Raw genomic sequence first — 26,401 nt, 5'->3', positions numbered from 1 at the left:
AGTCTGATTTGAAGACTTCAGCTTCCTGAATACAATTGAGGATCTGTGCACCGCTTCAAACGTCTCCTTCATTGGTAAGATGTCAACGGTTACTTTGCTGTTGTGTGGAGGCTCTGAGCTGTGACAAGCACTCACTATGTTCCGGTTCTGAGCAGCATACTGCAGTGCTTACATATGTCAGGCCCTCCTTCAGGGTTTTGTATCCTTGAGACCCGGCTCGGTAAACCCAGCCCCCTTTCTCTGTCCCCATTGATTCAAATCTATAACTGTCCTCAAAGATCCCGTTAGCTGCGCCTTCCTGTGGAACAGCCACGATGAATTTTATAGCTCCTTTCTCTGTGCCCCACCTGGCCGAGTGACCACAATTCATGTCTGTCTGGGTGGATGGTAAGAAAATGTAATTTGTCCAGGGAGACAAATAAATATCGGGGAATAGTCCCGAATCTGAAATCCTCGATGTGTGAACGAACCCCCACAGCAGGTCCCGGGCCAGGCCTGTGTCTCCACAGCTTTAACTACCCCGGAGCTGTTCGGTTCAGTGTCTGTAAGAGCTTCACCCTGTAAATCTATGGCGGTCAGTGCGGACTCGGTCCCATAAGCTCCAAACCGGAGCCCCTTCCCGACTTCTCTCGACACCCAAGAGGAGGCGCTGTTCAGTTTGAATAATTAGACTGAGGTGACTACCGAGTTTGCATTTCCAAATATTCTCCAATCTCTCCCAGGGTGATTATTTTATGTCTTATTCGGGATTCCGGAGCAATCTGGTACGTGTAACCCTCAATGAGTCCCTGGATCTGGACTGTATCCATTCTATAGCTTTGGGGTGGTCGCTGCATTTGGAATGTAACATTTCCAATAACCCAGAAACATTGTGTGTTACCCCTAAGGACACCATTGTCACATCATGTAGTAAACTTTTAGCCTTCCCAATCCTCGCTAACCCAACTGGGGGAAGCGCGAGCATTTTTGGACATTGGGTAGGTTTTTGATAGCCACACGTGCTAAGATTATAACATCTAACATCAATACAATCCAGTCTACCTATTACCCGAGGACATCATTCCTGACAATAAAGACCGTCTAGTCCGGCTTCCCACACAAAAGGGGGAAGATGGGTCTATCCGGCTGTTATGTTTAATCGAGGACCGACCAACCAATATGATCCATCCGATTCTGTGACATCACATGAATATGTCCATAAGCCTAGTCCTGTATTTGAGTCAGATATTCCTTTCAGACCTAAATTACCCTCTGAATCTACCTCGACTCGCAGTCCCAGTTCAGAGGGTTCAATGAACAGGTTCCCCCTTCTTAAACCCTTTTCAAATCGCCAACCTCTCGGAGAAAACATAGTGCCAGGTTCCCAGGCTGTAGTCCCGTCCCAGCTCCTCTTACCCCAATCACTGCCCGGAGCCGCAATTCCAATTGGCAGGCCTGCTCTCTCTCGGGACACGGAAACCCCTCTCTCCATTTTGCTTGCTCCCATGGTGACAGGATTACTTGTGTCTGATGACTGGTGGGAGTCACTCAATCCCATATCCAGATATTGGGTTTATTGATTCATTCTCCTCTTCCTCCAGTTGGGAAGTGAACAGACTGTCCGGATGTAGGTCCCTGCTGTTCCCCACATTCCCAGTCGCTGCTTCCCATGGTCCCAGGAATGGAATGGGAGTCAGTAGGTTCCTGTGAAACATTTAACAATGGTCCCCACCCTTGTCCAGTTTTAGTTGAGTAAAGTGTTGCCACCCACTCCCTGTCTCCGGATCAATAATTTGGCTGTCTCACTGTCACACTGAGCTGCTCCGGTCCCTGTCACCGCGGCTGCAAACCGCTCCCTTCCCGCCCCACTTTTCCCATTCCCCTCTCTCCGAGCTGAGCTACTATTGATGTTTCCCATGTCTCCTCTCGCTCTATATCCTGCACTGCTTGTCCATCTCTAACTTCTTTCCCAATCATGTGGAATTGTTGCTGAATTCCCTCCCATATTCCCGGATCCTCTCCCTGAGGGGTCCCGCCTCGGTTCCTCCCGGAATAACCCCTCAGGTAATTGCAAGTCTCGGCCGTCATTAACTCGAAGGGTGGAAATCCGGGATTTGGGTTTGGAGTGGCCGGTAGGTACATCAGAATTCCCGGAGAGACTGTTGCCCAGCCTTCCCCGGTTTCCCGAATTTCCTTTGCTGTCGATGTTTTAAGATTCATTCTCGCAACCATTCCACAGCTTTGTGGGTGATGGGATTTGTGGAATTTCTGCTCAATCCCCATCTGTTTGCTCACTTCCCTGACAATATTCCCGGGGAAATGAGTGCCCGGGTCTGGCTCCATTTCAGTTGGAACTCCCCATTTTGGGATTCTTTCTCCCGCGAGTATTTTAGCCGCAGTCAAGGCAGAGCAGCCCCGGGTGGGGAATGCTTCCATCCATCTGGCGAACTGATCTATTATTACTAAACAATCCCTCTTTCCCTCTGATGGGGGGAATGGGCCGGTGAGATCGGTTTGTGTTTGTTCCCAGGGTCCCGAGGACGGGGCTGGGGGTGAAGTTTTATTCCCGTTGCTTTTCCAGGGTTATATTGGGCACAGGTAATAACTGGGCTGTGTCCCTTCCTAACCCCTCCCACCACCAGCACCGGCCCATCAGGCCCAACATGTTATTCCGGCCAGTGTGTTGTGTCCCGTGGGAAACTCCCAGTAACAGTTTCTGATACTTTTCGGGGCAACGACCTTTCCTTCTTTCCTCCAGACCCCATCACTATCTGGGATTGCTCCCCATTCCCCCCACTCTGCCTTTGAACTATTGTGTCCATTCAGTATATTCACTTCTGTCAGGCTGGAGACAGCTACACTGTCCTCTCCCTCCGCTTCTTCCTGTGCCGCTGTCTCTGTGGCTGCTCTGTCTGTCTGATCATTTCCTGTCTGTTCAGGGCTTTGCATTCTCCTGTGGCCTTTGATTTTAATAACTGCCGCCTCCTCTGTTTCTTGAATGTTTGGGTAAGTTCTGGATCAGTGTTTCCTGTGGGAGCGGCTGCCCACCAGAGCTGACGTCCCCTCGCCCACTCCGGGCTCCCGCACAGTCATGTCCTGCACCAAAGGCACAGCGGCTCTCGGTGGAGATATTGACTCGCCTGCCCCTGGATAGTCTCAATGCTTCTATCAGGGCCGCTAACTCTGCTCCTTGGGCTGATTTACTGGCCGCTACCCGGCCGCTTGCCTTCAGGAACCCGCCTTGGGCCACTGCCCATCCTGTTCCCGGGTCCCCGGCTGTTATTTTCCGGGATCCATCCACAAATAACGTTATCTCCGCCCCTTCCAGGGGTTCCTGCCTCACTCTGTCCACTTCCTCATCCCCTGTCTCTGTATCGCAAACATGATCCTCGCCTTCAACATTCAGATATCCTGGGGGTTATTCCCATCATCCCTGACTGTGGTCATCCGGCCATTGGGGGGCAGTAGCAGACTCGCCCATTGAGCTCTTCTGACATCTGACCCGGGCTTCAGCCTCCCCAGATTCACCATTTGCACGTTGCCATGTTCCGTGTGTCAGACTATTTCCCCCAGCACCGTGAGCGGTTCCCTCCCTTTCACTGGGCAGGCTGCACAGTCCATTGCTGGAATGGATCTGCTCAGCCCCACAGCGACTGCTGATCGCGGGTTAGAGTAATAAGCTGCAGCTCGCTCCCAGTGTCCGTGAGCTGCCTCACTACAGCACTGTAGTCATTGCTGTTGTTGGGACAGTATCAATGGAATGGGTCACTCAAATCTGGCAGCACTAACGCTGGAGCTGTTGCCATTCGCTGTTTAATGGGGTAAATGTCCCCTCGCACTCCTCTGTCCATTCTGCCCTTTGTCATTCCTCACTTGAAGCTCGGCCCCCTTTTCCCAGATTGGGAATGGGCCTGACTATTCCCGCACAGTTGTCTATAAAGTTCGGGCAATAGTTAAACAGTCCCAGTATCTGCCGGAGCCCTCGGACAGTCCGGGGAATTGGAAGGGTCGAATGGCCTGTCTCCGTTCAGGGGGCAATGTCTTGGATCCCTGAGAAATGAGCTCACCCGGGTAGGTGACTGTTGCTTGTCCCACTTGAGCCTTTGTAGGGTTAATTTTTAGTCCTGCTTCCTCGCTGACTCGCAGTAATTGTATTAACTCCAGGGTGTGGCTCCTATGGCCATCGGAGGTCGAAAGGAGGTCATCCACGTCTTGCAGTAAAACTCCCCCTGTCCCTGTAAAATCTATTTCCTCAATGGCATTGGCCATATTTGGGTGGAATCTGCCCGGACTGGTCTGAAACTCCTGTGGGACTCGGGTCCAGGTAAATTGTCTTTCCCCTGTTGTAAAGGTGAATTTAGATTGGGAATCCACGTCAAGAGGCATTGCCCAGAATCCATTGGAAATATCCAACCCGGTGAAAATCCTGGGCGGGATTCTCCACTCCCACGCCGAAGTGGCCGCGCCGTCGTGAACGCCGTCGAGGTTCACAACGGCGCGGAACGGCCCCAGTCCCGACCGATTCAGGCCCTGACAACGGGCCAGGATCCGGGCCGCGTCATCTACACGCGCCAGGCCTTGTCGCCCGCGTAAAAGCGGCGCCACATAGATAACGCGGCCGGCACCCCATAACCGGCGTCATCCGCGCATGCGTGGTTGTTGTTGCCCTCTCTAAATCCGCACCGCAAGAAGATGGGGGACGGATCTTGCGGGGCCGCGGAAGGAAGGAAGAAACACCAGTGGTGTTCCACAGGGATCAGTGCTGGGACCTTTGCTGTTTGTAGTATATATAAATGATTTGGAGGAAAATGTAACTGGTCTGATTAGTAAGTTTGCAGACGACACAAAGGTTGGTGGAATTGCGGATAGCGATGAGGACTGTCAGAGGATACAGCAGGATTTAGATTGTTTGGAGACTTGGGCGGAGAGATGGCAGATGGAGTTTAATCCGGACAAATGTGAGGTAATGCATTTTGGAAGGTCTAATGCAGGTAGGGAATATACAGTGAATGGTAGAACCCTCAAGAGTATTGAAAGTCAAAGAGATCTAGGAGTACAGGTCCACAGGTCACTGAAAGGGGCAACACAGGTGGAGAAGCTAGTCAAGAAGGCATACGGCATGCTTGCCTTCATTGGCCGGGGCATTGAGTATAAGAATTGGCAAGTCATGTTGCAGCTGTATAGAAACTTAGTTAGGCCACACTTGGAGTATAGTGTTCAATTCTGGTCGCCACACTACCAGAAGGATGTGGAGGCTTTAGAGAGGGTGCAGAATAGATTTACCAGAATGTTGCCTGGTCTGGAGGGCATGAGCTATGAGGAGCGGTTGAATAAACTCGGTGTGTTCTCACTGGAACGAAGGAGGTTGAGGGGCGATCTGATAGAGGTCTACAAAATTATGAGGGGCATAGACAGAGTGGATAGTCAGAGGCTTTTCCCCGGGGTAGAGGGGTCAATTACTAGGTGAGAGGGGCAAGGTTTAGAGTAGATGTACGAGGCACGTTTTTTACGCAGAGGGTAGTGGGTGCCTGGAACTCGCTAACGGAGGAGGTGGTGGAAGCAGGGACGATAGTGACATTTAAGGGGCATCTTGCAAATACATGAATAGGATGGGAATAGAGGGATACGGACCCAGGAAGTGTAGAAGGTTGTAGTTTAGTCGGGCAGCATGGTCGGCACGGGCTTGGAGGGCCGAAGGGCCTGTTCCTGTGCTGCACATTTCTTTGTTCTTTTGTTCTTCAGAGAGGACGGCCCGACGATCGGTGGGCACCGATCACGGGCCACCCCACATTCCAGGTAAAGCCCGGTGCAGGATCCCCCCTCGCCCCCCCACAGGCCGGCCCCCCCCCAGCGTTCACGCACCGCCCACGACTGCAGCGACCAGGTGTGGATGGCGCCGGGGGGGAACCTGCCGTTTTGGCCTGACCGCTCGGCCCATCCGGACCTCAGAATAGTGGGGGTGCCGGAGAATCGCCATTTTGGGTGTCTCCGGCGATTCTCCGGCCTGCGGCCCGCGAAACTCGACCGGGCCATTCCCGCCGCTTGGGAGAATCGCGGGAGGGCATCCCCGGAAATTTTGGCGGCCCAGGCGATTCTCCCAACCGCCGTGGGAGTGGAGAATCGCGCCCCTGTGTCGTGGATGAAGGGAATTCAATCTGGAAGATGGGCTTGTTCCAATTGGATGAATGCGGGGGGGGGGGGGGGGTGACTACATTCAAAATGGTTTCGTCAATGGTCAGTCTGCCCGACACATCAGCATTTCCCCCCTTGCCAAATAGGTGGGTTGGTGCAGGAGGCTGTTTCTAAACTATTCCCTGTTCCTCTAAATCCCCTATTATATCCCGACAGCCCTGAGGGATTCTGCAGCAATGGGATATTGTCGCTCAGCCTGACCTAAAGGGCCAGATATCATAGAATCCCTGCAGTGCAGAAGGAGGCCATTCAGCTCATCGAGTCTGCACTGACCCTTCGAAAGAACACCCACCAGGCACAATCTCCCGCCCAATCCCTGGAACCCCATCCAACCTTTGGACATTTAGGAGCAATTTAGCATGGCCATCCACCTAACCTGCACATCTTTGGACTATGTGTGATTAAAATTGTCACACAGAGTTCTACGTTGGTTTAATCATACAATTAAATAAATGCAAACATCTCTGTCAGACACAAACCCATTCAAGCACTTGGTGGTCTTTGAACAAGGAGGTTTTGATATATGTTTAAAGTATATTCCAACTGATGTTTGCCTGTCTAACTTTGTAGACTTGGCTCGAGGAATATCTACACTGGAAAAACCAGCATCTGTGAACAAGAGAAAATATTTGGCTGTTTCTATTTTAGTTGAAGTACAGTAAGAATCTGCCACCTCGGGTACACTGTGGAAAAGCACATCCCCTGACTGCTTCCCCTGTCTCTGCATTTGCTTAATACCTGTTACCTCACCAATCTTATACAGCACTGGGAACAAAATGAAATGGCTGGGGAAAGATAGTGAAATTAACTCTTGTCTGTTTCTCTCTCCGAAAGATGCTCTTGTGTATTTCCAGCATCTGTTTAATTCCAGACATTTCCTACAAATGGGATGTCGTACTGGCCATTGCGGGGGATGCCTTGAGGTAGGAAAATGCAGCAGCCATTTAACACTCAGCGAGAATCTACAAATAGTGAACAAAATGAACGATCTGTTAATCATTTTCTTCAATGGGACAAGATGAGGGATGAAGAGAATTGTTTTGCTCCGTTTTGTTTTCAAACCTGAAACATTCACTTGAGCCGAACGTGGCATTGATTGGCCATGATAAATTGCCCTTATTGTCCAAAATTGCCCTTAGTGTTGGGTGGGGTTACTGGGTTGTGGGGATAGGGTGGAAGTGTTGACCTTGGGTAGGGTGCTCTCTCCAAGAGCCGGTGCAGACTCGATGGGCCGAATGGCCTCCTTCTGCACTGTAAATTCTATGACTATGAGTGAATTGCAAGGAGCAGAATGTCTGCAGATCCGTAAACTGAGCAAGTCGCAGGAAGCTACGAACAGGAGCAAGTTACTCAGACTTTTCTGTCTTTTGAGTAGATCGGGTGTGGTCTGTATCTCAAACCCATTTACGGACTTTCACTTCAATTCACCGTCACCTACATCAATGCCATGTGGAGTACTGAGAATTATTTGTTACTTTTGTCATGGGAAAACTTTGAGAAACAATAATTCAGGACAAAGTTAATATTCACTTGGGAAGATTAATGGATTAATGAAGAAAACAAGCATGGGTATATGAGAAAATATGACCAGGACAGACTGATGGTGATGGTGACCCCCAGGAATTTAAAGCTATTGACCAATGTTATAGCTCATGGAATAAAAGGGACAGTAGTAACATGGCTGGAAATTTAGCTGAGTGGTAGGAAACAGATTTGTATAAAATAAGGGGTCCAATTGTAGTGTTGCTACAGGAGCAGAGGAACCTGAGCACATATGTAGATAAGGGAATGTGACAGGAGAGTTTGATAGAGCCGTTAATAAAACATACATAACATGAGGCTTTATCATTGGGTCATAGAAGAGCAAGTGAAATATGATACATTTCTATAGAAGATTGGTTCTTCCTCAACTGAAGCATTGTGTGGAGCATTAAGAGACTCACACTTCATGAAACATATGTGACGATATTTGAGAGCGAGAGTGCAGATAAGATTCACGAGATTGGGTCCGGAGTGAGGCGCTTCCCTGACATTGATTGATTGGAAAATAATGTGACTGTTTTCCTGAGACAAGAGGTTTGGAGAATATTTGCTGCAGGTCACAGAATCACCGAATCCTGACAGTGCAGAATGAGGCCATTCAGCCCATCAAGTCTGCACCAACCCTCTGAAAGGGCACCCTAGCCAGGTACATTGGCCCGTCCCGTTCTGTAACCCACTTTTGTGAGGGCCATGTTTTTGTAGAGTCAGACAGAAAGTAACTTTATTTACACCAATATGTACACGGTGCCTCACGGTGCTGAGGACCGGGGTTCGATCCCGGCCCTGGGTCACTGTCTGTGTGGAGCTTGCACATTCTCCTCGTATCTGCATGGATTTCACCCACACAACCCAAAGATGTGTAGGGTAGGTGGATTGGCCACGCTAAATTGCCCCTTATTTGGAAAACATTTACTTTAAAAAAACAATATATACAGAGTACCAGCAGTTCACTACTGATTCCGTCTCCAGCCAGCACCACCCTGGCCAGCTCTATTTATATAGCTCTACTGCTAATGATTGCCCCACCCTCCCCTCATTGGGGAAGCTCATATTCCCCAAGGATTATGGGATAAATGAAAATGAAAAAAATTGAAATGAAAATCGCTTATTGTCACAAGTAGGCTTCAAATAAAGTTACTATGAAAAGCCCGTAGTCACCACATTCCAGCGCCTGTTCGGGGAGGCTGGTACGGGGATTGAACCGTGCTGCTGGCCTGCCTTGGTCTGCGTTCAAAGCCAGTGATTTAGCCCTGTGCTAAACAGTCCTTAACCCTCCGTGCCTTTTCACACCGCGCGGCGGGGTTTCCTGTACGGGCTGCTGCTGCACACCATCCACCTCCTTGCCCTTGCCCGCCATTTAGAAATGCCTTGGCGTGCCTCGTTGCGTCTGGCAGCGGAGGTCCCCACTGGAAGTCCCTCTACGGAGGTGTCCTCCCCCTCAATCTTGGTGACCTGTGGTGGAAGGTGATGCATGCAACACTACCCTGTAACCACCATTTGCACCATTTCACAGATGCCCAAGGGCCCTGCCATTTTTGCAGTCTTGTGGAATCTTTGAGCCATGTCAATGTTGAATGTTCCAGGCTGCACTCTTTTTTGGTTTCTTGGTTTTCCTGGAGCCTATCACACACGTGGAAGACAGGAACCATCAGGAACCATCAGGGAAGTGGTTTGGGGGAGGGGGGTAAATTGCAGAGATCAGGCCCTTGGCATCGGAGGGTATGGTCGAGTCCAAAGGGGATAAAGAGATTGATGAAGGTTTGAGTTGATGAACTGAGGCGGGGCTGGAGTGAGGTGATGTTGTGATGGTGGATATAGCAGGTTTTAGTGATGATGAGGATTTGTGGTCTGAAGCTCTGATCCAGGTTAAATAGGACACCCAGGCTGAAAACAATCTGTATGAAGTCTGACAACACCAGGTTCAAGTCCAACAGGTTTGTTTTGATTCACTAGCTTACGGAGCACTGCTCCTTCCTCCGAAACTAGTGATTCGAAACAAACCTGTTGGGCTTTAACCTGGTGTTGTCAGACTTCTCACTTTGCTCACCACAGTCCAATGCCGGCATCTCCACAACATGAAAACAATCTGGTTCAAACAACAGCGAATGTGGAGAAGGATTGGGTTCAGTGGTGAGGGAATGAGCTTTGTGATGGACAGCAGAGTTTATAAGGAGGAAGTTTTAACACATCCAAAGTACTTTAGACAAGCAGTTTGACAACACAGAGGCAGTGGAGGGATTGAGTGAGATGTTGGTGAGGTTGATGTTGGTGAGGTCCTTAGTGTTCATGAGGAACCGGGAACAGAGAGTGGTAAATCTTTGAAATTCTCTATTCCAGGGGAGTATGGAGACTCAGTCATTGAGTAAATTAAAGATCTATAGACTTTTTACATGTTAAATATATCAAACAACATGTAGATAGTGCGGGAAATCGGTGTTTAAACCTGTTTCTCGTTGAACTTTAAAAACTAGTCAGTGCAATATTGTCACCTGCTGGCGATGACCAGTACTGCTGTCAATAAATTATCCATGATGTGGAGATGCGCGGCGTTGGACTGGGGTGAGCACAGTACGAGGTCTTACAACACCAGGTTGAAGTCCAACAGGTTTGTTTCAATGTCACTAGCTTTCAGAGCGCTGCTCCTTCCTCAGGTGAATGAAGAGGTATGTTCCAGAAACACATATATAGACAAATTCAAAGATGCCAAACAATGCTTGGAATGCGACCATTAGCAGGGGATTAAATCTTTACAGATCCAGAGATGGGGTAACCCCAGGTTAAAGAGTTGTGAATTGTGTCAAGCCAGGACAGTTGGTAGGATTTTGCATGCCAGATGGTGGGGGATGAATGGAATGCGACATGAATCCCACGTCCCGGTTGAGGCCGCACTCATGTGTGCGGAACTTGGCTATAAGTCTCTGCTCGGCGATTCTGCGTTGTCGCGCGTCCTGAAGGCCGCCTTGGAGGACGCTTACCCGGAGATCAGAGGCTGAATGCCCTTGACTGCTGAAGTGTTCTCCAACTGGAAGGGAACATTCCTGCCAGGTGATTGTTGCGCGATGTTCATTCATTCGTTGTCGCAGCGTCTGCATGGTCTCGCCAATAAATTATCCCACAGGCGGCGCTGAGAATTCGGTGCAAAGGGTACAGCACCGCCACCGGCTGGCGAGAAACGGCACTGCAGCCAAATATCATTCAGTGCCGATCACATCCACCAGATGGCGTTGGCACAAATGCAAAGATGTGGAGATGCCGGCGTTGGACTGGGGTGAGCACAGTACGAAGTCTTACAAGACCAGGTTAAAGTCCAACAGGTTTGTTTCGATGTCACTAGCTTTCGGAGTGCTGCTCCTTCCTCAGGTGAAGGAGACACCTGAGGCAGGAGCAGCGCTCCGAAAGCTAGTGACATCGAAACAAACCTGTTGGACTTTAACCTGGTGTTGTAAGACTTCGTACAAATGCAAAGGACCTCGGCTGCTGAAATCCGAAATAAAAACAGAAAACGCTGGAAAATCTTAGCAGACCCGGCAGCATCTGTACAGAGAGAAGTGGAGTTAACGTTTAGTGATTGTACCTTATTATCAGAACTCGATAAAAGGGTTGAGATCTGACGGATTTTAAGCATGTACAAGGGCAGGATAAGGGGAGACCTGTAATGGAGGGAAGGTGAGATTAAATGACAAAAAGTGATGATAATGGGACAAGTAAAGAAACCAAGTAACATCCAAAAGTGGACACAAATGAGAATCGAAGATTCTCTCTGAAAATATAGGGATAACATTTACGATCTAAAATTGTTGAACTCGATGTTGAGTGATGAAGAGCCTCAACAAAAATGTCCTTTCTTTGATTAAGCTTCATTGGAACAGTGCAGATGGGCAAAACAGCAAAGTTGCAGTGAAATTGGGACAGAGAATGAAAAGGACAGACGCCTGGGAGCTCAGGGTCATGCTAACAGACTGAACAGAGATGTTCTGATTTGGCAATCTGCATTTAGAGACAATCTCCAGCAGTGAAGACTGGACACGAACTTGAAGAAAGTACAATAAATCACTTTCACCTCGGGGGATAGTTTGTGACCCTGGACTGTGAAAATGCGATTAATAGAAAGGTGCCGTGGAGAATTGGGACAGCTTGTTTCTCGTGTTCTCTTTCTTTTTTCCTGTACACTTCCACTTACTTTACAACAGCAAATGTCTTCGAAGTTTCATAGTGCCGTTCGTTGCATGACTGAAAACGTCATAGGGCAGCATGGTGGCGCAGTGGGTTAGCCCTGATGCCTCACGGCGCCTAGGTCCCAGGTTCGATCCTGGCTCTGGATCACTGTCCGTGTGGAGTTTGTACATTCTCCCCGTATTTGCGTGGGTTTCGCCTCCACAACCCAAAGATGTGTAGGCTAGCTGGATTGGCCACGCTAAATTGCCCCTTAATTGGAAACAAAAATGAATTAGGTACTCTAAATTTATATTTTTTAAAAAACGTCATTGGCCTTGAACTCGTTAGAAAAAACCAGTCAACAGAATTGTCTTATCAACAAAATTAAAACATTTGGAAAAAAGCTGTGCAATAGCCCCACCACGCGCTCGGAAGCGGTACTACGGGACAAAAATAATTTGTAAAATGTCGCTTTCAGCCAGCAGATGGCGGTGTAACTCCACAAAAAGTATTATGTCAAAAGTTGTTCTTGTCCCTCAATAAACGCCGATACAGAGTAAACCAGGCGGTATATCATCAGAAAAGTAGTGACAATGGTCCTGATAATAAATAAGATGATTGATCCAGTTGAACGGTGAAACAAACGAGCTCTGAATGGCCTCCCCCTGTTCTTACTAAATAATTTTAAAAGATTGTTCGAAATAACCAGGCTTTAAATACATCTGTAGACAGAGTTTGTTTTTTATGTGTACTGTTTTGCTGACAAGAAGCAAGTGAACTATATTTATACAGCATTACCACTGGTTAATTGAAGAAGGAAACGTTTCTTTGCAATATCACCGGCAGCCATTAGGTGGAGATTGGTTTTTAAAAATCGAATATTATTGCTGCAATACCACATATTGCCAGGGGGTGGTAATCTAATTCTACTTTCATTCCAACTATCCAGCAATGTCCCAATTATTCAACCACAAAGGTTTTCTCCTCCTCCTAACACATTCCTTAGAGTGTCACAAAGGCAAATGCCAAAAGAACAAACTCCAAAGAACAGTACAGCACAAGAACAGGCTCTGCAGCCCTCCAAGCCTGTGCCGATCATGATGCCCCTGTAAACTAAAACCTTCTGCACTTCTGGGCCGTATCCCTCTATTCCCATCCTATTCACGCATTCGACAGGATGCCTCTTAAATGTCACTATCGTCCCTGCTTCCACCACCTCGCCGGCAGCGAGTTCCAGGCACTCACCACCCTCTGTGTAAAAAACGTCCCGCGCACATCTCCTCTAAACTTTCCTCCTCGCACCTGAAACCTATGTCCCCGAGTAATTGACTTTTCTACCCTGGGAAAAGCGTCTGATTATCCACTCTGTTCATGCTCCTCATACTTTTGTTGACTTCTATCAGGTCGCCCCTCAACTTCCGTCATTCTAGTGAGAGCAAACTGAGTTTATCCAACCTCCCCTCATAGCTAATACACTCCATACCAGGCAACATCCAAGTAAACCTCTTCTGCACCCTCTCCAAAGCCTCCACATCCTTCTGGTAGTGTGGTGACCAGAATTGAACACTGTATTCTATTTAGCTGCAGCATGACTTGCCAGATTTTATACTCAATACCCCGACCAATGAAGGCAAGCATTCCGTATGCCTTCTTGCCTACTTTCTCAACCTGTGTTGCCCCTTTCGGTGATCTGTGTACCTGTATACCCAGATCCCTCTGCCTGTCAATACTCTTAAGGGTTCTGCCATTTACTGTATATTTCGCACCTGTCTTCGATTTCCAAAATGCATTACCTCACATTTGTTCGGATTAAACTCCATCTGCCATTTCTTCGCCAAAATCTCCAACTGATCTATATCCTGCTGTATCCTCTGATGGTCCTCATCACTATCCATACTAAGAATTTGTCTATATATATGTTTCTGGAACATACCTCTGCATTCACCTGAGGAAGGAGCAGCGCTCCGAAAGCTAGTGATTCGAAACAAACCAGTTGAACTTTAACCTGGTGTTGTAAGACTTCTTACCATACTAAGACCAGCAACGGTCCCAGCACTGATCACAGTGGAACACCACCAGCCACAGCCCTCCATTCAGAAATGCTCCCTTTCACTGCTACCCTCTGTCTTCTGTGACCCAGCCAGTTCTGTGTTCATCTTCCCAGCTCACATTTGATCCCGTGAGACTTCACCTTCTCTACCAATCTGCCATGAAGGACCTTGTCAAAGGCTTTACTGAAGTCCATGGGACTTCGCTGCCCTACATTCATCAATAATCTTTGTCACTTCCTCAAAAAACTCAATCGAGTTAGTGAGACACGACCTCCCCTTCACAAAACCGTGCTGCCTCTCGCTAACAAGTCCATTTGTTTCCAAATGGGAGTAAATCCTATCCCGAAAAATCCTCTCCAATCATTTCCCAACTACTGACGTAAGGCTCACCGGCCTGTAATTTCCTGGATTATCTCTGCTACTCTTCTTAAACAAAGGAACAACATTAGCTATTCTCCAGTTCTCTGCGACATCACCTGTAGCCAATGAGGATTCAACGATTTCTATCAAGGCCCCACCAATTTCCTCCTTTACCTACCTCAGTATTCTGTGGTAGATCCCATCCGGCCCTGGGGACTTATCTACCTGAATGTTTTTCAAGATGCCCAACAAAGAACAACATGTGACTCTTTTCGATAATGCAGAACAAGGTGCTGGTTTTGGGTCCTCAGAAATTGCATCTTCTGTTCTAATATAAAGGACAAAAAGACAAGAGCTCTGAAACAGGAAGCCCCCATCACACAGTCCAGGAAAACAATCAGCTATGATGGGAATAGCTCCAAGAAACAGACAGGATGGTGAATTACTAATCCTGCATGAATTGTATGAAGAGTGTTCTGTAGATGCTGATCTCCTTCATCCAACAGCCTCCATTAAGGTGCTTCATGTAGATTCCATTGGAAAGGATTTAGAAATCATATTACATCAGCTCCCTCCAAGTCACTCCCCATCCTGACTGGGAAATATACCGGCCGTTCCTTCAGTGTCCAAATCTTGGAGCTCCCTCCCTAACAGCATGGTGAATGTACCTACACCTCAGGGACTGCAGCAGCTTCAAGAATACAGCTCAGCACCACCTTGTCAAGGGGCAATTAGGGATGGGTAATAAATGCTGGTCTTGCTGATCACGCCCACATCCTGGAAATGAATGAGAAATTAGTTACCAGAATTACACACATCATGTTCGTTACAACAACCAATAGTTAAGTAAACATTCTCCACATGAATGTCTTATTATTCATTCACTCATGGAACCTAAAAATTCTTCGGAGGATTGATGCCGACAGCCCTGTCTCAATTAATATCAGTGTGATAGTGTGTCAGACACTGCCCTTTCCCCTCTGGGACTGGGTGGGACAGTGGGTCAGACACTATCCTTTCCCCCATCTGGGACTGGGTGGGACAGTGGGTCAGACACTGTCCTTTCCCCCTCTGGGACTGGGTGGGACAGTGGGTCAGACGCTGTCCTTTCCCTCTCTGGGACTGGGTGGGACAGTGGGTCAGACACTGTCATTTCCCCCATCTGGGACTGGGTGGGACAGTGGGTCAGACACTGTCCTTTCCCCCTCTGGGACTGGGTGGGACAGTGGGTCAGACACTGTCCTTTCCCCCTCTGGCACTGGGCGGGACAGTGGGTCAGACACTGTCCTTTCCACCTCTGGGACTTGGTGGGACAGTGAGTCAGACACTGTCCTTTCCCCCTCTGGCACTGGGCGGGACAGTGGGTCAGACACTGTCCTTTCCACCTCTGGGACTTGGTGGGACAGTGAGTCAGACAGATCTTTTACTCTGAGTTTATAAACTCAGATTTACTCTGGTCTATTAAACCTGCCTCATTACACATTGCCATGTCCAAAGTAGCCTAATTCCTGGTTTGATTCACAACATATTGTTCTAGGAAGCTGTCCCAAATAAACTCAATGAATTCTTCCTCATGGCTTCCTCTGTCAATTTAATTTTCCCAATCTACATGAAGATCAAAATCATCCATGATTAAAGTCCTGCCTTTATTAAATGCTTGTGCCTAGAATCTGAGGAGGGAGGGGAGGCCTTAAATTTTGCTTCAGTATTCAGTGGAGAGAGGGATCTTGTTGCTCATATGAACAGCGTGAACCACGTTAATAGTCTCAAACAGGTTGATATTAAGAAGGAGGATGTGCTGGAAATTTTGAAAAGCATTAAATCAGATAAGTCCCCTGGGCCTGACGGGATATACCCAAGCTTACTACAGGAAGTGAGGGAGGAGATTGCTGCTCCATTGGCGATGATCTTTGCGTCCTCACTCTCCACTGGAGTAGTACCGGATGATTGGAGGGAGGCGAATGTTGTTCCCCTGTTCAAGAAAGGGAATAGGGAAATCCCTGGGAATTATAGACCAGTCAGTCTTATGTCTGTGGTGAGCAAAATACTGGAAAGGATTCTGAGATTTATGATTATTTAGAAAAACATAGTTTGATTAAAGATAGTCAGCATGGTGGGCTAATAGCTGGCTTGTAAAGCATGGTAGCATAGTGGTTAGCACAATTGCTTCACAGCTCAGGGTCCCAGGTTCGATTCCCGGCTTGGGTCACTGTTTGTGCAGAGTCTGCACGTTCTCCCTGTGTGGGCGTGGGTTTCCTCTGGGTGCTCCGGTTTCCTCCCACAGTCCAAAGATGTGCAGGTTAGGTGGAGGCCATGCTAAATTGCCCTTAGTGTCCAAAATTGCCTTTAGTGTTGGGTGGGGTTACTGGGTTATGGGGATAGGGTGGAGGTGTGGGGTTGGATAGGGTGTTCTTTCCAAGAGCCGGTGCAGACTCGATGGAATGAATGGCCTCCTTCTGCACAGTAAATTCTATGAAATCTATGGCTTTGTGAGGGGCAGGTCATGCCTCACAGGCCTCATTGAATTCTTTGAGTATGTGACGAGACACATTGCTGAAGGTCGGGCAGTGGATGTGGTGTATATGGATTTCAGTAAGGCATTTGATCAGGTTCCCCATGGTAGGCTCATTCAGAAAGTTAGGTGGCATGGGATACAGGGAAATCTGGCAGTCCGGATACAGAATTGGCTGGCTGAAAGAAGACAGCGACTGGTATTGGATGGAAAGTATTCCGCCTGGAGGTCGGTGACCAGTGGTGTCCCACAGGGATCTGTTCTGGGACCTCTGCTCTTTGTGGGTTTTATAAATGACTTGGATTATTCGGCGATCACAATCTCAGATCATGCCCCGCACTGGGTTGACCTGCAGGTTAGCAGGGAGAGTAGCCAGCGCCCGCACTGGAGGCTGGACGTGGGACTTTTAGCTGATGAAGAGGTGTGTGGGCGGCTGTGGAAATGTATTCAGAACTACATAGAAGTCAATGACACGGGTGAAGTTTCGGCAGCGGTGGTCTGGGAGGCATTGAAGGCGGTGTTTAGAGGGGAGCTGATCTCAATAAGGGGCCCACAGGGAGAAGGTGGACAGAGCAGAGACGGATAAAGAAGATATTGCAGGTCGACATGTGGTATGCGGAGACCCTGTGGCAGTGCTTTTAATGGAACAACGGAGGATACAGGCGGAGTTTGGCTTGTTAACTACAGGGAGGGCAGTGGAGCAGCTGAGGAAGTTGAGGGGGGGGGGTGATCTATGATCACGGGGAGAAGGCCAGCAGGATGCTTGCACAGCAGCTTAGAAAAAGGGAGGCAGCCAGGGAGATGAGGAAAGCAAAGGATGGGGACGGGAAACTGGTAGGAGATTCAGCAGGGGTGAATAAGGCGTTCAAGGAGTTTGACAGTCGGTTGTATGAGTTCGAACCCCCTGCGGGGCCTGAGGGGATGAGGCACTTCTTAGGGGGGCTGAACTTCCTGAAGGTGGACGGGAGGTTGGTTGAAGGGCTGGGGGCCCCGATCGGGTTGGAGGAAATAGCTGAGGGACTGAAGGCCATGCAGTCGGGTAAAGCCCCGGGGCTGGATGGGTACCCAGTGGAGTTCTATAAAAAGTTCTCTGGGATATTGGGGCCACTGTTGATGAGGACATTCAACGAGGTGAGGGAACGTGGGGTGCTTCCCCCGACAATGTCACAGGCCACGATCTCATTAATCCTGAAGCGGGACAAGGACCCGGAGCTATATGGGTCCTACAGGCCGAAATCCCTATTGCCTGTGGACGCCAAACTGCTGGACAAAATCGTGTCCTCTAGGATTGAAGACTGTGTTCCAAACGTTATTGAGGAGGACCAGACGGGATTCGTTAAGGGTAGGCAGTTGGTGGCCAATGTAAGAAGGTTGATCAATGTGATCATGGTGCCCCCAGAAGGTAGGGATGTGGAGGTAGTGGTCGCAATGGATGCAGAGAAGGCTTTTGACCGGGTAGAATGGGACTACCTGAGAGAGCCACTGGGACGGTTCGTATTTGGGCGGGGCTTTATTGACTGGGTCAGGTTGTTGTATCAGGCTCTGGTCACGAGCGTACAGACGAACAGGTCAACATCGGACTATTTTAGGCTGCATCGGGGAATGAGACAGGGATGCCCCCTCTCCCCACTGCTGTTCGCATTAGCCATAGAGCCGCTGGCAATTGCGCTGCGAGCCTCAAGGGGCTGGTCTGGGGGGAGTGGAACACAGAGTCTCGCATTACGCAGACGACCCTGTCCTGTATGTTTCCGACCCACTGGAAGAGATGGATGAAAGTATGAGGATTCTGGGGGATTTTGGCTGGTTTTCGGGATATAAACTAAATATGGGGAAAAGTGAGATGTTTTGCTGTCCAGGCAATGAGGCAGAAGAGGCGATTGGGGGAGCTGCCGTTTAGGGTGGTAGGAGGAAGCTTTCAGTACCTCGGCATCCAGCTGGCACGCGAATGGGAACGGCTTCACAAGTTAAATTTGGCCCGATTAGGAGAGCAAATGAAGGCCGATTTCCGAAGGTGGGGCGTGCTCCCGTTATCACTAGCTGGGAGGGTGCAGACAGTGAAAATGACGGTCCTCCCGAGATTCCTGTTTGTGTTTCAGTCTTTATTCTGCGGTCCTTCTTTAAACGGGTTAATAAGGTGATCTCTGGCTTTGTCTGGGCGGGTAAGACCCCGCGAGTAAAAAAGGGAATGCTTGAGCGGAGCCAGGGGAGAGGGCGGGCTGGCACTGCCAAACTTCAGTAATTATTACTGGGCGGTGAACATAGCCATGATCAGGAAGTGGGTGGTGGGGGGAGGGTCGGTATGGGAGCGTGTGCAAGGGCACCAGTTTGGGGCATTGGTAACGGCGCCTCTGCCGTTCCCATCGACAAGGTACTCCACCAGCCCCGTGGTGGTGGCGGCCCTGAGGGTCTGGGGGAAATTGAGGAGGCATGTGGGAGTGGAGGGAGCATCGGTGTGGTCTCCAATCTGTAATAATTACCGGTTTGCCCCCGGGAAGGCTGGATGGAGGGTTCCGGAGATGGCAGAGAGCGGGGATTGAGAGGGTGGGGGATATATTTATTGAGGGGAGTTTTCTAGTCTGAAGGAGCTGGAGGAGAAATTTGCAAACCGCTCCGTTCCAGCCCCACTTTTCCCATATTCCTCTCTCCGAGCTGAGCTACTATTGGTTTCCCATTTCTCCTCTCGCTCTATATCCTGTACTGCTTGTGCATCTCTAACTTCTTTCCCAATCATGTGGAATTGTTGCTGAATTCCCTCCCATATTCCCGGATCCTCTCCCTGAGGGGTCCCGCCTCGGTTCCTCCCGGAATAACCCCTCAGGTAATTGCATGTCTCGACCAGTCATTAACTCGAAGGGTGGAAATCCGGGATTTGGGTTTGGAGTGGCTGGTAGGTACATCAGAATTCCCGAAGAGATTGTTGCCCAGCCTTCCCCGGTTTCCCGAATTGCCTTTGCTATCAATGTTTTAAGATTCATTCTCGCAACCATTCCACAGCTTTGTGGGTGATAGGATTTGTGGAATTTCTGCTCAATCCCCGTCTGTTTGCTCACTTCCCTGACAATATTCCCGGGTAAATGAGTGCCCGGGTCTGGCTCCATTTCAGTTGGAACTCCCCATTTTGGGATTCTTTCTCCCGCGAGTATTTTAGCCGCAGTCAAGGCAGAGCAGCCCCGGGTGGGGAATGCTTCCATCCATCTGGCGAACTGATCTATTATTACTAAACTATCCCTCCGATGAAGGGAATGGGCCGGTGAGATCGGTTTGTGTTTGTTCCCAGGGTCCCTGGACGGGGTTGGTGGTGAAGTTTTATTCCCATTGCTTTTCCAGGGTTATATTGGGCACAGGTAATAACTGGGCTGTGTCCCTTCCTAACCCCTCAAACCACCAGCACCGGCCCATCAGGCCCAACATGTTATTCCGGCCGGTGTGTTGTGTCCCGTGGGAATTGGATTGGATTTGTTTATTGTCATGTGTACCGAGGTACAGTGATAAGTATTTTTCTGTGAGCAGCGCAACAGATCATTAAGTACATGAGAAGAAAAGGGAATAAAAGAAAATACATAATTGGGCAACACAACATATACAATGTAACTACATCAGCACTGGCATCGGATGAAGCATACAGGGTGTAGTGTTAATGAAATCAGTCCATAAGAGGGTCATTTAGGAGTCTGGTGACAGTGGGGAAGAAGCTGTTTTTGAGTCTGTTCGTGCGTGTTTTCAGACTTCTGTATCTCCTGCCCGATGGAAGAAGTTAGAAGAGTGAGTAAGCCAGGTGGGAGGGATCTTTGATTATGCTGCCTGCTTTCCCCAGGCAGCGGGAGGTGTAGATGGAGTCAATGGATGGGAGGCAGATTTGTGTGATGGACTGGGTGGTGTTCACGACTCTCTGAAGTTTCTTGCGGTCCTGGGCTGAGCAGTTGCCATACCAGGCTGTGATGCAGCCTGATAGGATGCTTTCTCTGGTGCATCTGTAAAAGTTGGTAAGACTCAATGTGGACATGCCGAATTTCCTTAGTTTCCTGAGGAAGTATAAGCGCTGTTGTGCTTTCTTGGTGGTCGCGTTGACGTGGGTGGACCAGGATAGATTTTTGGAGATGTGTACCCCTAGGAATTTGAAACTGCTAACCATCTCCACCTCGGCCCCGTTGATGCTGACAGGGGTGTGTACAGTACTTTGCTTCCTGAAGTCAATGACCAGCTCTTTAGTTTTGCTGGCATTGAGGGAGAGATTGTTGTCGCTACACCACTCCACTAGGTTCTCTATCTCCCTCCTGTATTCTGACTCGTCGTTATTCGAGATCCGGCCCACTATGGTCGTTCCGTCAGCAAACTTGTAGATGGAGTTGGAACCAAGTTTTGCCACGCAGTTGTGTTTGTACAGGGAGTAGAGTAGGGGGCTAAGTACACAGCCTTGAGGACTATTGTGGAGGAGGTGCTGTTGTTCATTCTTACTGATTGTGGTCTCTTGGTCAGAAAATCGAGGATCCAGTTGCAGAGTGGGGAGCCAAGTCCTAGGTTATGGAGCTTTGGTATGAGCTTGGCTGGGATTGTGGTGTTGAAGACGGAGCTGTAGTCAATAAATAGGAGTCTAATGTAGGAAACTGCTAGTAACAGTTTCTGATACTTTTCGGGGCAACGACCTTTCCTTCTTCCCTCCAGACCCCATCACTATCTGGGATTGCTCCCCATTGCCCCCACTCTGCCTTTGAACTATTGTATCCATTCAGTATATTCACTTCTGTCAGGCTGGAGACAGCTACACTGTCCTCTCCCTCCGCTTCTTCCTGTGCCGCTGTCTCTGTGGCTGCTCTGTCTGTCTGATCATCTCCTGTCTGTTCAGGGCTTTGCATTCTCCTGTGGCCTTTGATTTTAATAACTGCCGCCTCCTCTGTCTCTTGAATGTTTGGGTAAGTTCTGGATCAGTGTTTCCTGTGGGAGCGGCTGCCCACCAGAGCTGACGTCCCCTCGCCCACTCCGGGCTCCCGCACAGTCATGTCCTGCACCAAAGGCACAGCGGCTCTCGGTGGAGATATTGACTCGCCTGCCCCTGGATAGTCTCAATGCTTCTATCAGGGCCGCTAACTCTGCTCCTTGGGCTGATTTACTGGCCGCTACCCGGCCGCTTGCCTTCAGGAACCCGCCTTGCGCCACTGCCCATCCTGTTCCCGGGTCCCCGGCTGTTATTTTCCGGGATCCATCCACAAATAACATTATCTCCGCCCCTTCCAGGGGTTCCTGCCTCACTCTGTCCACTTCCTCATCCCCTGTCTCTGTATCGCAAACATGATCCTCGCCTTCAACATTCAGATATCCTGGGGGTTATTCCCATCATCACTGACTGTGGTCATCCGGCCATTGGGGGGCAGTAGCAGATTCGCCCATTGAGCTCTTCTGACATCAGACCCGGGCTTCAGCCTCCCCAGATTGACCATTTGCACGATGCCATGTTCCGTGTGTCAGACTATTTCCCCCAGCACCGTGAGCGGTTCCCTCCCTTTCACTGGGCAGGCTGCACAGTCCATTGCTGGAATGGATCTGCTCAGCCCCACAGCGACTGCTGATCGCGGGTTAGAGTAATAAGCTGCAGCTCGCTCCCAGTGTCCGTGAGCTGCCTCACTACAGCAGTGTAGTCATTCCTGTTGGGACAGTATCAATGGAATGGGCCACTCAAATCTGGCAGCACTAACGCTGAAGCTGTTGCCATTCGCTGTTTAATAGGGTAAATGTCCCCTCACACTCCTCTGTCCATTCTGCCCTTTGTCATTCCTCACTTGAAGCTCGGTCCCCGTTTTCCGAGATTGGGAATGGGGCTGACTATTCCCGCACAGTTGTCTATAAAGTTCGGGCAATAGTTAAACAGTCCCAGTATCTGCCTGACCCCTCGGACAGTCCGGGGAATTGGAAGGGCCGAATGGCCTGTTTCCGTTCAGGGGGCAATGTCTTGGATCCCTGAGAAATGAGCTCACCCGGATAGGTGACTGTTGCTTGTCCCACTTGAGCCTTTGTAGGGTTAATTTTTAGTCCTGCTTCCTCGCTGACTCGCAGTAATTGTATTAACTCCAGGGTGTGGCTCCTATGGCCATCGGAGGTCTAAAGGACGTCATCCACGTCTTGCAGTAAAACTCCCCCTGTCCCTGTAAAATCTATTTCCTCAATGGCTTTGGCCATATTTGGGTGGAATCTCCCCGGACTGGTCTGAAACTCCTGTGGGACTCGGGTCCAGGTAAATTGTCTTTCCCCTGTTGTAAAGGTGAATTTAGATTGGAAATCCACGTCAAGAGGTATTGCCCACAGTCCGTTGGAAATATCCAACCCGGTGAAAATCCTGTGTGATGGATGAAGGGAATTCAATCTGGAAGATGGGCTTGTCCCAATTGGGTGAATGCGGGAGGTGACTACATTCAAAATGGTTTAGTCAATGGTCCGTCTGCCCGACCCATCAGCATTTCCTCCCTGGCCAAATAGGTGAGTTGGTGCAGGAGGCTGTTTCTAAACTATTCCCTGTTCCTCTAAATCCCCTATTATATCCCGACAGCCCTGAGGGATTCTGCAGCAATGGGATATTGTCGCTCAGCCTGATGTAAAGGGCCAGATATCATAGAATCCCTGCAGTGCAGAAGGAGGCCATTCAGCTCATCGAGTCTGCACTGACCCTTCGAAAGAACACCCACCGGGCACAATCCGCCACCCAATCCCTGGAACCCCATCCAACCTTTGGACATTTAGGGGCAATTTAGCATGGCCATCCACCTAACCTGCACATCTTTGGACTATGTAAGATTAAAATTGTCACATAGAGTTCTACGTTGGTTTAATCATACAATGAAATAAATGCAAACATCTGTCAGACACAAACCCATTCAAGCACTTGGTGGTCTTTGAACAAGGAGGTTTTGATATACGTTTAAAGTATATTCCTACTGATGTTTGTATGTCCAACTTTGTAGACTTGGCTCGAGGAATATCTACACTGGAAAAACCAGCATCTGTGAACAAGAGAAAATATTTGGCTGTTTCTATTTTAGTTGAAGTACAGCAAGAATCTGCCACCTCGGGTACACTGTGGAAAAGCACATCCCCTGACTGCTTCCCCTGTCTCTGCATTTGCTTAATACCTGTTACCTCACCAATCTTATACAGCACTGGGAACAAAATGAAATGGCTGGGGAAAGATACGTGAAATTAACTCTGTATGTCTCTCTCTCCGAAAGATGCTATTTGGGTATTTCCAGCATCTGTTTAATTCCAGACATTTCCTACAAATGGAATGTCGTACTGGCCATTGCGGTGGATGCCTTGAGGTAGGAAAATGCAGCAGCCATTTAACACTCAACGAGGATCTACAAATAGTGAATGAAATGAACGATCTGTTAATCACTTTCTTCAATGGGACAAGGTGAGGGACGAAGGGAATTGTTTTGCTCCGTTTTGTTTCCAAACCTGAAACATTCACTTGAGCCGAACGTGGCATTGATTGAATTGCAAGGAGCAGAATGTCCGCAGATTCGTAAACTGAGCAAGTCGCAGGAAGCTACGAACAGGAGCAAGTTACTCAGACTTTTCTGTCTTTTGAGTAGATTGTGTGTGGTCTGTATCTCAAACCCATTTACTGACTTTCACTTCAGTTCACCGTCACCTATATCAATGCCATGTGGAGTACTGAGAATTATTTGTTACTTTTGTCATGGCAAACTTGGAGAAACAATAATTCAGGACAAAGTTAATATTCACTTGGGAAGATTAATGGATTAATGAAGAAAACAAGCATGAGTATATGAGAAAATATGACCAGGACAGACTGATGGTGACCCCCAGGAATTTAAAGCTATTGACCAATGTTATAGCTCATGGAATAAAAAGGACTGTAGTAACATGGCTGGAAATTTAGCTGAGTGGTAGCAAACAGATTTGTGGTTAATGTATGTTTTTTGAACAGCAGGATGATTTTTGGTGGAGTTCCCAGGGTTCAGTGTTGGGACCCTAGTTTCCCCTGATAGATATTACTGACCGAGGCCTTGGTGTACAGGCTCAATTTCAAAACTTGCAGTAGATACACAATGTAGAACCATTGTGACTTGTGAATGGGGTAGAATTTCTCAAGGACATAGACTGGTTGATGGAAGAGGCAGTGGTGTGTGAAATTCAGTGCAGAGAAGTGTGAATATAAAACAAACACAATTGTAGTGTTGCTACAGGAGCAGAGGAACCCGGGTACATATGTAGATAAGGCAATGTGACAGGAGAGTTTGATAGAGCCGTTAATAAAACATACATAACCCAAGGCTTTATCAATAGGGGCATAGAAGAGCAAGTGAAATATGATACATTTCTATACCCCGTCCAGGCTGATTACATAGAACGTGAGAGGACTGAATGGGCCAGTCAAGAGGGCTCGTGTGTTCACGCATCTAAGGGAACTGAAGGCAGACGTGACAATGTTACAAGAGACACATCTTAAGGTCATAGATCAGACGAGATTAAAGAAGGGTTGAGATAGCCAGGTGTTCCACTCAGGGCTGGACTCAAAGACCAGGGGGGTAGCAATTTTGATTAGTAAGCGAGTGGCTTTTGTGGCTGGGTGAATCGTGTCAGATAAGGGGGATAGGTACGTAATGGTGAGTGGAAGGTTGGAGGGGGTACGAGTGGTGCCCATGAACATATATGCCACGAATTGGGACGAAGTGGAATTTATGAGGTGGATGCTAGGTAAGATCCCAGACTTAGAGTCACATAACCTGATTATGGGGGGGACTTTAACACAGTCATTGATCCGGAATTGGACCGGTCAATATCCAGGTTATGGAGGAGGCCGGCTGTGGCAAAGGAATTGAAGGGCTTTATGGTACAGATGGGGGGTATAGACCCATGGAGGTTTATACTGCCAAGGGCGAAGGAGTTTTCTTTTTTTTCTCACACGTTCATAAGGTTTACTCTCTTATTGACTTTTCTGTTCTGAGCAGGGCGCTAATATCGAGGGTGGTGGGAACGGAATACTCGGCATTTGTAGTGTCGGATCATGCCCCGCATTGGGTGGATTTGCGGGTTAGCGAGGAGAGAGGGCAACGTCCATTATGGAGACTGGATCTAGGGTTGTTAGCAGATGAAGCGGTCTGCGGACGGGTGAATAAGTCCATCCAGAACTACTTGGAAACAAATGACATGGGAGAGGTATCTGCAGTGACGGTGTGGGAAGCTCTGAAGGCAGTTGTTAGAGGGGAGCTAATTTTGATTCGGTCCCACAGGGAAAAGGGTGAACAGGTGGAGAGGGAGAGATTAGTGGAGGAGATACTCCGGGTGGACAGGAGATATGCAGAGGGCCCGGACGTGGGGCTCCGGAGGGAGCGACAGAAGTCGCAAGCGGAGTTTGAGTTGTTGACCACAGGGAAAGCAGTGGAACAGTTGAGGAAGGTAAAGGGGGCGGTTTATGAGTCCGGGGAAAAGGCGAGTAGAATGTTGCCGCAACAGCTTAGGAAGAGAGAGGTGGGCAGAGAGATTGGTAGAGTGAAGAATAGGGACGGTAACATGGTCTTGTACTCAGGGAGGGTGAATGAAGTTTTTAAAGAATTTTACAGTAAATTATATGAGTCGGAACCCCCGGCTGGGGTGG

General features: G+C 48.8%; 1 protein-coding gene across 1 annotated transcript in view; it reads left to right on the top strand.

Annotated features, from left to right (window-relative positions):
• Positions 1-26,401, top strand: part of LOC140389152 (E3 ubiquitin-protein ligase TRIM69-like) — a 146,144-nt gene that overhangs the window by 68,757 nt on the left and 50,986 nt on the right. Inside the window, exon 4 of the mRNA XM_072473311.1 lies at positions 23,742-23,849. Within this exon, the coding sequence (XP_072329412.1) occupies positions 23,742-23,849 (108 nt within the window). The remainder of the gene's footprint in view (positions 1-23,741; positions 23,850-26,401) is intronic.

This window comes from Scyliorhinus torazame, chromosome 14 (assembly GCF_047496885.1).
Source record: "Scyliorhinus torazame isolate Kashiwa2021f chromosome 14, sScyTor2.1, whole genome shotgun sequence".
NCBI lineage: Eukaryota > Metazoa > Chordata > Chondrichthyes > Carcharhiniformes > Scyliorhinidae > Scyliorhinus > Scyliorhinus torazame.
The sequence above is the reverse complement of the archived record's forward strand: the minus strand, read 5'-3'. Positions and strand labels throughout refer to the sequence as shown.